We start from the raw sequence: 13,735 nt of genomic DNA, 5'->3' as shown, positions 1-13,735 counted from the left end.
TGGATTCAGGAAGCTGTTCGAAGTTTGTGATTCTAGACTGCCTCCAGTCCCCAGTTTGTAGTAAAGGGACTTGTGCTAGGTTTTCACACAAAGCAGCTAACAGGTCTGTCTATGGCTCTGTAGGTATTTGAGGAGTCTTTAAATCCTCATTGCTGTAGTTTATGTAGTGAAAACTAAGACTGGATGACTTCTGAGTTCTCATTTGACATTAAAAAATTATGATTCTTTGATCCCTAGGGCTAGTAGAGGCAAACAACAGCTAACATTTAATGATTATTTTACTAGGCATTTGATAATCAGTGTACATTAATTATTTTATTATAGAATCCATCTATTTCTTGAAGTGATATAAAATTTGCCACTGAGGTTTTACCTAGATGTGCTTTTCTTTGATGAAAAGGACAAGACTTTTACATATACTGAAACTTCCAAGAAAAACACACAGAATTTCACCCAGATTCAGTCTTCATTTGGAAGGTTTTATTCCTGACTCAATTCATTAAGCCTGAGAGGATGTAATAGTGGCTCATGAAGCAGAGCAGGATCAGCTTTAGTTATAACCAGGTCATAATCATAGAGTCACGTTCTACACTAACAAATTCTGAAGCGTGAAAAGTGTTAATTTACATTTTTGGGTATTTCATGTTGAGATCCATGGAATGACACCAACACATGCCGGACTCCTGCTATCTCTCGAAGTCTATGGCATTAGTTGCTCATCCCTTTCCAACCTTGGATACTTAGAAGCACTCAACATAGAGCTGACCAGTCATAGCTAGAAGTTGGGGATCTGAACCCCTTGACAGGGCCTGATCTGACTTCAGGTGGCTCCTGACCCCCTAGCTGTGCTGAGGATCCCAGAGGGGCACTGTTAACCTCTGGAGCTGATTCTTTCTCACAGGAAGTCAGCATTTCAGAGAAACCCCCATGGAAATGGTAGTGGTCTTAGCACTGAGTGCTTACAGAGGAAGTTTCCAGTGATTTTCCTTCCCGACATTAAAGGGAAGCATCCTGCTGGGGCGCTGTAGGATAAGCTCCAAGACCTCAAGATTGGTTTGAAACCCAAGGTTGATGGTTCAAACTCACCAGCCACTCCTTGGAAACCCTATATTGGGTTGCTATGAGTTGGAACTGACTCAAAGGCACTTAACAACAACAACCACTCCAGGGAAGAATAGTCTGGCCTCAAAGAAGAATTCTGAGGGAGGACAGAGAAGAAAAACGAAGAAGGGAGCAAAGAGGCTCTATTCAATGACCACATTATTCAATTGCTTCATTAATTACTTAATTTACGTGTGGGGGGCACGTGGCTCTGCGACTCTGGGAAGATTCCTGTCACTCACCTGAAGCCTCTTTTGCATCAATGACATTTAATGAGAAAAAATTTTTTAATTCTTTTAATAATCTCGTGTTAATTGAAAGCATACGGAGTCCTGGTGTGACACTGTAGGATAAGCACTGGACTGCCAACCCCAGGATCAAGGATTCAAACCTACCAACAACTCCTTGAAAACCCTATTCAGGGTCACTATGAGTTCGAACCGACTGGACAGCACTTCACAACAACAACCGAAAGCATTCATGAAAAACAAAGCTCCAGGAATTGATGGACTGCTCAGTGAAGTGTTTCAACAAACTAATGCGGTGCAGGAAGCGCTCACTCAGCGGTGCCACGAAATCTGGACGACAGCTACCTGGTCAACCAACTGGAAGGGATCCACGATTGGGCCCGTTTCCAAGAAAGTGGAAGTTATTGAATAATATTAGTAACATCACATGCCAGTTACACGCAGCACGTTGACACATTGCAGCAATACACTGACAGGGAGCTGCCAGAAACTCAAACCGGATTCTGAAGAGGGAGGGATATCATTGCTGATGACAGATGGATCTTGTCTGGAAGCAAAGAATACCAGAAAGGTATTTCCTTGTGTTTTCTTGACTATGCTAAGGCATTTGACTGTGTGAATTATAACCAACTAAGGACAATATAAGCCATTTGAACTGTAAGGTGGGCAGTTCATGCTCACCAGCTGCTCCTTGGAAACCCTACACAGGGTTGCTATGGGTTGGGATCAACTCGATGGCACTTAACAACAACAACAACAACAAGGACAATATTGCAAAAAATGGGAATTTCAGAATACTTCATTGTGTTCATGAGGAATCTGTATTTAGACCAAGAGGCAGTCAGAAAGAACTAGCGAATACTCACGTCGTTTAAAATCAGAAAAGGTGTGCTTGAGAGTTGTACTCATTCATTCTGTCTTTTAACCACCACTCAACTCATCTGTCAGTCTGTCACACTGTGGTGGCTTGCATGTTGCTGTGATGCTGGAAGCTATACCACCGATATCTTAAATATCAGCAGGGTCACCCATGGTGGACAAGTGTCCACAGAGCTTCCAGACTAAGACAGATTACAAAGAAGCAGAGGCAGACTACTTCTGAATGTTTAGCCACTGAAAACCTTATGGATAGCAGCGGAACATTGCCAGATAGAGTGCTGGAAAATGAAAACATTATGAATAGCAGCAAAATATTGTCAGATTCAGTCTCAGAAGATGAGCCGCTCAGGTTGAGGAGGAGGTAACTGTTCAAAGTAGAGCTGACCATGATGACGCAAATGGAGTAAAGCATCCAGGCCTTCATTTACTGAGATGGTACCACTCAAAATAAGGAGAAACAGCTGGAAACATCTACTAATCATCAGAACATAGAATGTATGAAGTAGGAATCTAGGCAAATTGGAAGTTGTCAAAAATAAAATGGAACCCAGAAAGATCTATAGCCTAGTCATTGTTCTTATTGTTAAGTGCCATCGAATCGATTCAGATTCATGAGACCCTGTATAGGGTTTCTGAGGAGCAATTGGTGGCCTTGAACTGCCAACCTTGTGGTTTGCCGTCCAGTGCCACACCCAAAGTCCTACCTAAACATTAGTGAGCTGAAACAAACTGGTATTGGCCATTTTGAATCAGACAATCATATGGTTTGCTCTGCCAGGGACGACAAATTCAAGAGGAATTGTGTAGCCTTCATCATCAGAAAGAACATTCCAAGATCTGTCTTGAAGTGCAATACTGTCTGTGATAGGATAATATCAATATTCCTACAAGGAAGACCAGGTGTGGCGCTGTAGGATAATGTATGGGATACTCAAGGTCAGCAGTTCAAATTCACCAGCTGCTCCTTGGAAACCCTATATAGGGTCACTATGAGTTGGAACTGATTCGATAGCACTTAACAACAACACCAAGGAAGACTAGTTCATGTCACTGTTATTTAGAAGTTCATGTCACTGTTATTTAGATTTCAGCACCAACCATGATACCTTCTCAAACAGAACTATGATCAAATTGAAAAATTCTACCAATGTCTTCAGTCTGAGATTGATCAAACATGCAATCAAGATACATTGATCATTGTTGGTGATTGGAATGCAAGAGCTGGAAACAAAGAGGAAGGATCAGGAGTTGGAAAATATGGACTTGGTGATAGAAATGATGCTGGAGATCACACAATACAATTTTGCAATACCAATGACGTATTCGTTGTGAATAGCTTTAAAAAAAAATTCAAATGAATTTTTAATCCACATAAAAGGTAACTGTATACATGGATCTTACCAGATGGAATATGCAGGAATCCAGTTGACTACATCTGTGGGAAGAGTTGCAGAAAAGCTCAATATCATCAGCCATAACCAGATCAGGGGCCGACGGTGGAACAGCATCAATGGCTCATGTGCAAGTTCAGGGTGAAGCTGAAGAAAATTATAACTAGTCTCTGAGGGCCAAAGTATGACCTCAAACATGTTTTTGTTTTTCATTGTTAAGTGCCATCGAGTTGGGATCCGACTCATAGCAACCCTGTACAGGGTTTCCAAGGAGCGGCTGGTGAGCTAGAACTGCCGACTTTAATGGCCCACAATGACATTGCAGTTTACCGCATTAACCCGCAACGCCACACCAGAAGTCCAACATGTCCCCCCTAAATTTAGAGAGCATCTGAAGAAGAGATTTGATGCATTAGACACTGATGACTGGAAACCAGAAGAGCTGTGGGATGACATCAAGAACATCATACAGGAAGATCAAAAACGTAATCAAAAAGGCAGGAAAGAAAGAAAAGACAAAAATAGACGCCAGAAGAGACTCTGAAACTTGCTCTCCACTACAGAGATGCTAAAGTGAATGGAAGTACTGAGGAAGTCAAAGAGCTGAATGGAAAATTTTAAATGGCAACTGAAGGAGACAAAGTCAGGTATTGTAATGAAATATGCGAAGACATAGTTTTAGAAAACCAAAAGAGAAGAACATACTCAGCATTTCTCAAGCTGAAAGAACTGGGGAAAAAAAGTTCAAGCCTTGACTTGCAATATTGAGGATTCTATGGGCACAATAAAGAATGATGCAAAAAACGTCAGAAGAAGATGGACGGTATATACAGTCACTGTACCAAAAATAATTGGTTGATGTTCAACCATTTCAAGGGTAATTTATGATTAAGTCAAATGCTACTGAAAGTAAGAAGTCCAAATTGCACTGAAGGCATTGGTGAAAAACCAGGTTTCAGAAAATGATGGAGTAAAAGTTAAAATGTTTCAAAAAATGGATACAAAACTTGAAGCACTCATTCACCTAAGCCAATAAATTTGACTATCTGGTCAATTAATTGGAAGAGAGCTATATCTGTATCCATTCCAAAGAGAGATGACCTAATGGAATGCAGAAATCATTGAACAATATTATTAATATCACATGTAAGTAAAATTTGTTGAAGATAATTCATAAATGACTACAACAGTACATTGACAGGGAAATGACAGAAATTCAACCTGGATTCAAACGAGGACATGAAATGAGGGATATCATTGCTGACATCAGATGGATCTTGGCTGAAAGCAGAAAATACCACAACGGTGTTTACTTGTGTTTTATTGCTTATGCAAAGGCTTTTGACTCTGTGGATTATGACAAGCTATGGATAACATTGCAAAGATTGAGTATTCCAGAAAACTTAATTGTGCTCATGATGATCCTGTACATAGATCAAGAGACAGTCATTTGAACAGATCAAGGGGATGCTGAATGGTTTTTAGTCAGGAAAGGTATGCACTAGGGCTGTGTTCCTTCATCATATTTATTCAGTCTGTATGTTGAGCAAATAAACTGAGAAACTGGATTGTATGAAGAAAAATGTGACATCAGGATTAGAGGAAGTGTCATTATCAACCTTTGATGAGTAGATGATACAACCTTGCTTGTTGGAAGAGAAGAGGACTTAAACTACTTACTGATGAAGATCAAAGAATACATCCTTCAGTATGGATTGCACCTTTATGCCAAGAAAACAAAAATCCTCATAACTGGACCAGTAAATACCATCATAATAAATGGAGAAAAGACTGAAGTTGTAAAAGACTTCATTTTGCTTGGATCCACAATCAACACTCAAGAAAGCAGCAGTCAGGAAATCAAACAAATTATTGCATTAAACAAATCTGCTTCATAAAATCTTTTAAAGTGTTCAAGAGCAAAGATATTAGTTTGAGGACTTAGATGCACCTGACACCGCCGTGGTATTTTTAATAGTCTCGTATGCATGTGAAAGTTGGACAGTAAATAAGGAGGAAAGCCATAGAAGAAATGATGCATTTGAATTATGGTGTTGGAAAAGGGTATTAAGAGACCCATGGACTGCCAGAAGATGAAACAAATCTGTGTTGAAAGAAGTACAGTTAGAATCCTCTTTCAAAGCCAGGATGGCCAGATTTCATGTTTCATATATCTGACATATTATCAGGAGGGATCAGTCATAGCAGAATGACATTAAGCTTGGCAAAGTGAAGGGTCAGCGAAATAGAGGAAGAGCCCACATGAGATGGATTGGCACAGTGGCAGCCGCAGTAGGCTCAAGCATAACAACAACAATTGTGAGGTTGGCACAGGACCAGGCAGTGTTTTGTTCTGTTGTACACAGGGTCACTTTGTGTTGGAACTGACTAGAGGACACCTAACAATAGTAGTCATTGAAACTTAAAGTGTTCTCTTCTGTGTTTTGTGTTGTATGACAAAGCTATCCCATATTCAGTTCCCTTTCTAAAGAGTAATATTAAAAAATATATATTTTATTGTGAATTGGGTGACGATTTATGGAACAGATCATCTGTTTGGCATTCAAGAATTCATACACGTTTTGTTTCATCTCACTGATTACAGGTCCCTCAATGTAACATCGCTTATCCTATTTCCTCCCTGTGTTTCCTGTTTTTGCTTCATCCAAAGTCCCTGCTGTAGTTTGCAAATGTGACTACTGGGAGAACATAAGTATAGTTGTTTTAGGTTGCATACGATCTAATTTTGAGTCATAGTAACCCCATGTGACAGGGCAGAACTACTCTATAGGGTTGTTGTTTTTTTTTTCCTGTTATCTTTATGGAATCCGATCCAGGTCATTTTCTTTTTTTTTCCCCACAGAGCCATTGGATGAGCTCGAAGAACCATTTCTTGGGTTAGCAACTGAGTGTTTCACCTTTTTATCACCACGACACACTAGATAGGTACTTGTGTGCCATCAAGTTGGTTACAAATCATAGTGACCCTGGATAGGGTTCCAAGAGGTACCTTTCGGTGATCAGTCCAGACATAGGTACTTGAGAGGTACACCTACTCCCCATTCTTCCTGTTTGCATGGGGTGATTTATCTTGCTCCATTTTTCAGTCATGCTTTCCCATGCAGAGGGAGTGAGGTAGGTGGCTGGTGACATAGTTATTGATCAATGGTTTTTGATTAAGTGGTACTAAACGTTGGGGATTGGGTTGCCTTTATCTCTTTCTTTCTTGATCCAATCAACGCAAGGCTCCTGGGTAAGTACTTTGCATATTCAGACTTTCTCTAGGTTGGTCTCTCCCAGGATGTGTGTGTGTCCGGGGCGGGGGGCATGGAGGGTTGGGGGTGGGTAGGTCATCATATCTAAGCCCTTCTGCTTGACTTCCTTCAGTCCCTAGCAGTTGGGATTAAAGTCTAAAGCTTCAAATGCTGGGGTATGAGTTTTCCTGGATCGAAATGGAATCTGTTTATTTAAACTTGAGTTTTTATATGAACATACAAAGTACTATGAGAAAAAAAATATCAACACAATTGAAAGTAGTTAATACAGGTTGAAGGGATTATAGGTGATTAAAATTTTTTTTTAATGCTCTTCTATAGTTTTTAAAGTTTCTATAATGACAGAGAGCTCTGGTAGCATAGTGATTACAAATCGGGCTACTAACTTCAAGGTCAGCAGTTCGAAGCTACCAGCTGTTCCTTGGGAGAAAGATGAGGCTTTCTGCTCCCATAAAGATTTACAGCCTTGGAAACCCTGTACAGTGTTGCTGAGTCAAAATCGACTCCATGGCACATAACCACCACCACCATAATGACCATAAGGAGCTTTGGTAGCATAGTGGATACGAATCAGGCTGTGGACCTTAAGGTCAGCAGTTTGAAACTACCAGCTGTTCCGCAGAAGGAAGATGAGACTTTCTGCTCCTGCAGAGATTTACAGGCTCGGAAAGCCTGTACAGGGTCACTATGAGTTCGAACTGACTCCACGACACAACCACCACCACCACCATAATGACCATACATTTCTGTTGTAATATGGAAAGAAAAGTTTGTTCCTACCTCTCAAGAGGTAAAAAGAAAGAAAAAGAAATCTAGAAAGAATGGCTTTAAAACACCTAAGCTTAAGCAGGTTAACTACCTACCACCACCACTAGTTACTGAAGAGTTAATTCCAACCCATGGTGAGTCCGTGAGTGCTCCTTAGAGTTTTCAAGGGTTGGGTTTTCAGATGTAGCTTGCTAGTCATTTCTTCTAACGCACCTCTATGTGGAGTCAAGCCTCCAGCTTCTGTGGTTCGCTCTCAAGCACATTCATCATTTGTACCACCCAAGAACTCTAAGTTAACGGTATCATGGCTAAATTGTTGGAATGTGAAGGTGTGGATAGAAGAAAGACAGATGTTAGGGAATACCAGGTATGCCAATTTGAAAGTGATCTAGTGTGATATCCCAACTTAACAGTCCTGCAACACAGATACCCTTGTGTATGCACCATGGCCTTGGCCAAGAGATGGTACTACCCTTGGTGTCACCTTTAGTGCGTGTAACATTCCCTTGGAATAGCCCTTTTCAGGGTCTGCCTTTCAGGAGGACCTCAATGGTTTCTGATTTGTGACCTAGTGGTTTTGCCTTTCAGACCACAGCAGAGAAGTCTCCTGGAGCCTATTTCCTTCCCGAGTTTGCACTCTCTCCTCAGGGAAGTTTTCTTGAAGATACCACAGGGGAGCAGTTCCTCACATATCGCTATGATGACCAGGTAAGAGCCTTATGAAAGACCCTTTGGCTTTGCCATTGGCCAATGGGCAGGAAATGTTTTCCGGAAATGCTTCCAATATAACTAACTCTCTATTCTCTGTGGCACATCCAGTACAGTAGTCTTTTTACACTTTCAAAGATTCCCAAGACTTTTAGATTACCCATGCTTGCGTATAATTTCCTACTTAATGTGTGGTTCTTGCTTTGGTTGGAACATTTGCTTGAGAGTCATTTTTTCCTATTTCCACCAGAATTATATGATGGGTTCATGCATTTTTCGCCATCACCAAATATTTTATTCAGCTCCCAAATCACCTAAAACGTCTGTTTTATGATTGGTGATGGTGGTGATTCTGTGTCCTTGAGGTGTTTCCAACTCATAGCAAACCTAGATAGGGTTTCTGAGGCTATAAATCTCTACAGGAGCAGAAAGCCTTGTTTTTATCCTTGACTGGTGAATTCAAACTGCTGACTTTGTAGTTAGCATCCCAACGTACAACCCACGATACCGCTGGTGCGCCTGTTTGCTGATTAAGCATTGCTTTCTTCTAGAGTTTTACCTTGTTTCTATTGCCAGCACCACACTTTTTTTTTTTTTTTTTCCCAAGTATGTTTTCCAAAAAGGAGAAAAATGCATGTGTGTGTGTCTATGCTTTAACCCCTTCATGAGGGCAAAGTCGAGATTAAGGCCATGCTTCGTTGACATGTGGAAACTGGACAGCTGGCACTGTGACTCCTTGGCACCCCCAGTTCACATTGGTGGTCTAAAAGCATTAAAATTTGCATATGTCTTTATTTTTTAAATTATGGTCAAATATATACAAGGAAAAGTAAAAAAGTATTGCCACATAATCTCACAGCACAACCTTTGCTCCCTTATGATGGAAAAAAAAATTCTTCAGTGCTATTTTCCGGGGCTTTTTGTCACGAATACAGGTTTCAATTTTATTAATGCTTCTTAATTAGCTCTTATAATTGTCCTGTGTCCTTTGAGCCCATTTATCAAGGTAACCCCTTTAGAGTCTCCACAAAACAGTCAATATAACCTTCTGAGCTGACCTTTATGTCTTGAATTCAACTTTGGGGTCTTCCTGCCCTCATTAAATCTTGATGCGTCTGAAAACTGTTGTTTTTTGTGGAGCAACTCACCCACAAACTTGTTGCAAAGGTTCAGTGATTGGGGAAGATACCCACTTGGATTGTGGCAAAAATTTGCTATTAGCTTTCCCTAGCAGCTGCACCATTTTGCAGACCAACCAGCAGGGGATGAGGGTTCCAGTTTCTCTACATCTTTGCCAGTACTTGTCATTTGCTGTGGTTTTCATACTAATCATCCTAGTGGATATGAAGTGATGGCTCCTTGGCTTTGGGAGTCACACACAAATTGTTGTCCAAATGCAGAGTTGTTTGTGTGATGGGACAGTGGAGTAGATGGGGGATGAATGTGAGATGATGCAGGATAGCAGTGGATTCTGACAGACCTTGGAAACTACAAGAAGGCTGAAGAGCTAGACAAAATTTTCTTCTTGGGGCATATGATGGAGCTGAGATCAGCTGCACTGTCCTGACTTGTGCAACCAAAGGCTGGCAAGTTGTGATTTGATTTGTTGTTGTTATTGTTAAGTGCTGTCTAGTTGATTCTGACTGTTGGCGACCCTGTAAAGAGTTTTCAAGGAGTGGCTGTTCCCAACCTACCTTGCTGTCCATTGCTTTATCCCACAGTGCCACACTAGGACTTGTTATTGTTGTTAAGTGCCCTCGAGTTGGTTCTCACTTGTAGCGACCCTCTTTTGGGTTTCTGAGGAATGGCTGGTGAATTTGAACCGCTGACCTTGTAAGCCATGATATTTTCAATAACCTCATATGGATGCGAAAGCTGGACAGTGAATAAGGAAGATCGTAGAAGAATTGATGCCTTTGAGTTGTGGTGTTGGAGGAGAGTACTGAAAGTGCCATGGACTGCCAAAAGAACCAATAGATCTGTTTTGGAAGAAGTGCAGCCAGAGTGCTCCTTGGAGGCCAGGATGGCTAAGCTTCGTCTCTCATACTTTGGACATATTGTCAGGAGGGAACAGTCTCTGGAGAAGGATGTCATGCTGGGTAAGGTGGAGGGTCAGAGAAAAAGAGGAAGACCCCCAATGAGATGGATTGGCTAGGTGGCATCATTGATGGCGTCAAGTGTGGCAACAGAAGTGAGGTTGGCCCAGGATCGGACATTGTATCATTCTGCTGTGCATGGGGTCGCTATGAGTCGGTTCCGACTCGATGGCACCTGACAACAACAACAACCTTGCAGTTCAAACCAACCTTGCAGTCCAGTGCATTATCCCACAGCACCACACCAGGACTTAGGCAGGTTTATTTAGGGGATGAAAGACATTACTCAGAAGGGGCAGCTCTGGAAAATTCAGTCTCCAACATAGGGTAGATCTCAATGTGGCTCCAGGGAGTGGAGTCCAACCCTGGACGTGGCTGGAGCTGCAGCAGAGATTTGATGGAGGGCAGCGTCTTGAGCAGCGTAAGTGAGCTGAGGGCGGAGTAGAGAGTGGAGCCTGAGGAAGGGATGAGAAGTCTGCCGCCCAGTACTCGGTAGCCCAGGTCAAGGGCCGCGCACCTTACGTGTCATCCTGGAGTCTGCTGATAAATGACCTATTCTTAGTGGATTTAACTCTGAAGCTGGGACTAGAGAGTGAACCAGCAGGCCTAGTGGTAGGGAGGGGGCTATCGAGGTCACCAGGGGCTGGGGTGGGATGAGATGGATTTTTAAATTGAAAATCTCAACACTGAATCATTTTTTCAAGTTACTTGAAAAGTGAGTGCATATGTAGTTATTTTGGGGCGTGAGGAAGAGAGTAGGGGGCAATTTTGCATTCATATTATGAAGTCCATTTCAAAAGGTGTTTGGGTCTGGTTACTAACAGAGTCCCTGGGTAGTGCCAACTTTGCTTACCAAGGCAATTACCACACTCGGCTGCTGAACATAGACATTGGCTGTGCAGGTTTACCCAGAGGCACCTTGGGAGAAAGTCCTGATGTTCTACTTGCAAAAAATCAGTCATTGAAAACTCTGTGGAGCACAGTTCTACTCTGACACACGTGGGGTCGCCCTGAGTTGCGCTGAGTCTAAGGCAACTGGTTTGTTTGTTTTGCTATCAAGTTAACTGCTGTCGAGTCAGTTCCGACTCACAGCGACCCTGTATAGGGTTTCCGAGGAGCAGCTGGTGCATTTGAACTGCTGACCTTGTGGTTCACAGTCCAGTGCTGATCCACAGTGCCACATGAGAAGGGACTAGAATATCATTAAGTCACCTTATGACTTTACTCCTGATGGATTTTTAGAAAATTTGTAATGCATAGCTCCTTTTTATCCATAAATCATGAACCCATTTAATCCTTAAATGATGATCCAGCCAGTTTTTCATAGGAGAACTTCAGAGAAAAGATTGAGAAGGCAGCAAGGAACATAAGAGGATATCTAGAAAACAACAAGCTCTATGTTTTATAAGGAAACGAATGGCTAATACCTTACCCAGTTCCTGCAGTTACTTGGTATTCAATATAATAGCAATATAAAAGCTAGAAAAAGAGGAAAACAAGCCCCTTTATTCTTTGCAAAAAGTCTAAAGCAGATCTTAAAAGTGTGGAATATGCTGTGGAAATTTCATTCTTAAGACATGATGTTCCAGAAAGCCCCAGAGAGAGACCTATAAAAACATGCTGTGTGGCCCCCACTGTGTGTAGCTTCTTGACCTTATATGACACAAACCAGTAATAGCTCCTATCCTGCTCCATTACAGGCAAAGAAAACAGACCTTTGTACCGAAATGCCAAACTAGGAGGACTTCTGGTGTGGCGCTGTAGGATAAACACTGGACCTTAAGGTCATTTGAATCACAAGGTTGGCGGTTCAAACTTACCAATCGTTCCTCGGAAACCTTAGACAGGGTCGCTATAAGTTGGAAATGACTTAACGGCACTTAACACCAACAACTCCAACAGACCTCAGGAATTAAATCCGCTGTTAACCTGTCACCCTAAGCCCTGATTCTTTATTCTCTTAATGCTGAAAGTACTGACTGCATTGTAGTGCCTGGAAGTTTCTCAGGCAATATTAAGGAACTTGAAAAGTCCCCTTGTCTTGCTGTAAAGGATGAAATGTTAAAGCAGATTAAGAACCAAGGCTCTGGAATCAGACTGATTGGGGTTCAAATCCCAGCTCTGCCGCTTTACTGTGTGAGACCATGGACAAGTGACTTCCCTTCTCTGTATCTCAGTTTCCTCATCTGTGAAGTGGAGAGATGGACAGTAACTCCCTATGGATGTGTTTTCAGAGTGCAAGAGATGGTCCAGGTAGGGCCTGGTACATATAAACACTCACTGAAGTTATTGTTATTACTAATACTTGGAGCCCTTGGGTTGAATAGATGGCTACCTTGCTCTGATACGAATCAAAAGGTTGCAGGTTCAAGTCCACCCAGAGGCACCTCAAAAGAAAGGTCTGGCAGTCGACCTTTGAGAAATCAGCCACTGATAACACTAGGGAGTTCTACACACTGATAACACAACAGTTCTACATGGCTTTGTGTGAGTTGGAATCAGCTTGAAGGCAACTGGTGGGTTGATTATTACTATACTGATTTTTTTTGCACAGACTCTATTCAGAGGATCTCAGATAAGTTTATGGTAAAAGAACTAGCCTATCATGTTTGCATCAGGGGACCCGACACAAATACCCTATAGTGACTTGCATACATATCTGGAGTGTAGAGCTTGATGCTTTCAAAATATACTCATATTTGTGTAGCCACCAATCGGATCTGGAAATCAAACAATTCCAGTCCCCAGAAGGTTCCGGAGCCCCATGACAATCAATATCCCGCACCTTAGAAGTAACCACTATTCTGACTTCAGCCACTAGGGATAAGTTTTGCCTGTTTCTTTTATTTTTAATTTTATAAGAATGGAATCACACAGCATGCACTCATTTGGGTCTGACTTCTTTAACATGTCATGATGTTTGGGAAATTCAGCCAGGTTGTTGGTTCCAATATCCTGTAAGATTAATTGCATGCCGTCACTTCTACTCTCTGGAGCACATTGCCTCACCTTGGAACAGATTGCAGCATGTTGGGTGGCATGCAGCTTTTCTCCTGCACAGAAACTCCCAGGTTGTCCCAAAAAGGTTTCAATGGCATTCCATGTAAAGAGTCCTTACCTGGGGAAGTGGTGGGGACAGTTTTTATTACACCCCCACAGATGAGGGAATTGCATAGCCACAAAGGAGTTTATGGCTGTGTGAGGTGCCACCCTGGTGGGGTCTATGCAGTCAGGTGGCTTGGGTACCTCAATCAAAGTTGGAATATATA

General features: G+C 41.9%; 1 protein-coding gene across 1 annotated transcript in view; it reads left to right on the top strand.

The window, feature by feature from the left end:
• The first annotated feature begins 7,966 nt into the window (after positions 1 to 7,966).
• The window catches only part of ADAMTSL3 (ADAMTS-like 3), a 465,021-nt gene continuing 459,252 nt past the window's right edge, over positions 7,967 to 13,735 (top strand). Inside the window, exons 1-2 of the mRNA XM_006870947.1 lie at positions 7,967 to 8,029; positions 8,251 to 8,370. Of these exons, the coding sequence (XP_006871009.1) occupies positions 7,967 to 8,029; positions 8,251 to 8,370 (183 nt within the window). The remainder of the gene's footprint in view (positions 8,030 to 8,250; positions 8,371 to 13,735) is intronic.

Source organism: Chrysochloris asiatica, unplaced genomic scaffold (genome assembly GCF_000296735.1).
Source record: "Chrysochloris asiatica unplaced genomic scaffold, ChrAsi1.0 scaffold00156, whole genome shotgun sequence".
NCBI classification, from domain to species: Eukaryota; Metazoa; Chordata; class Mammalia; order Afrosoricida; family Chrysochloridae; genus Chrysochloris; species Chrysochloris asiatica.
This window is presented reverse-complemented; position numbering and strand designations above follow the sequence as displayed.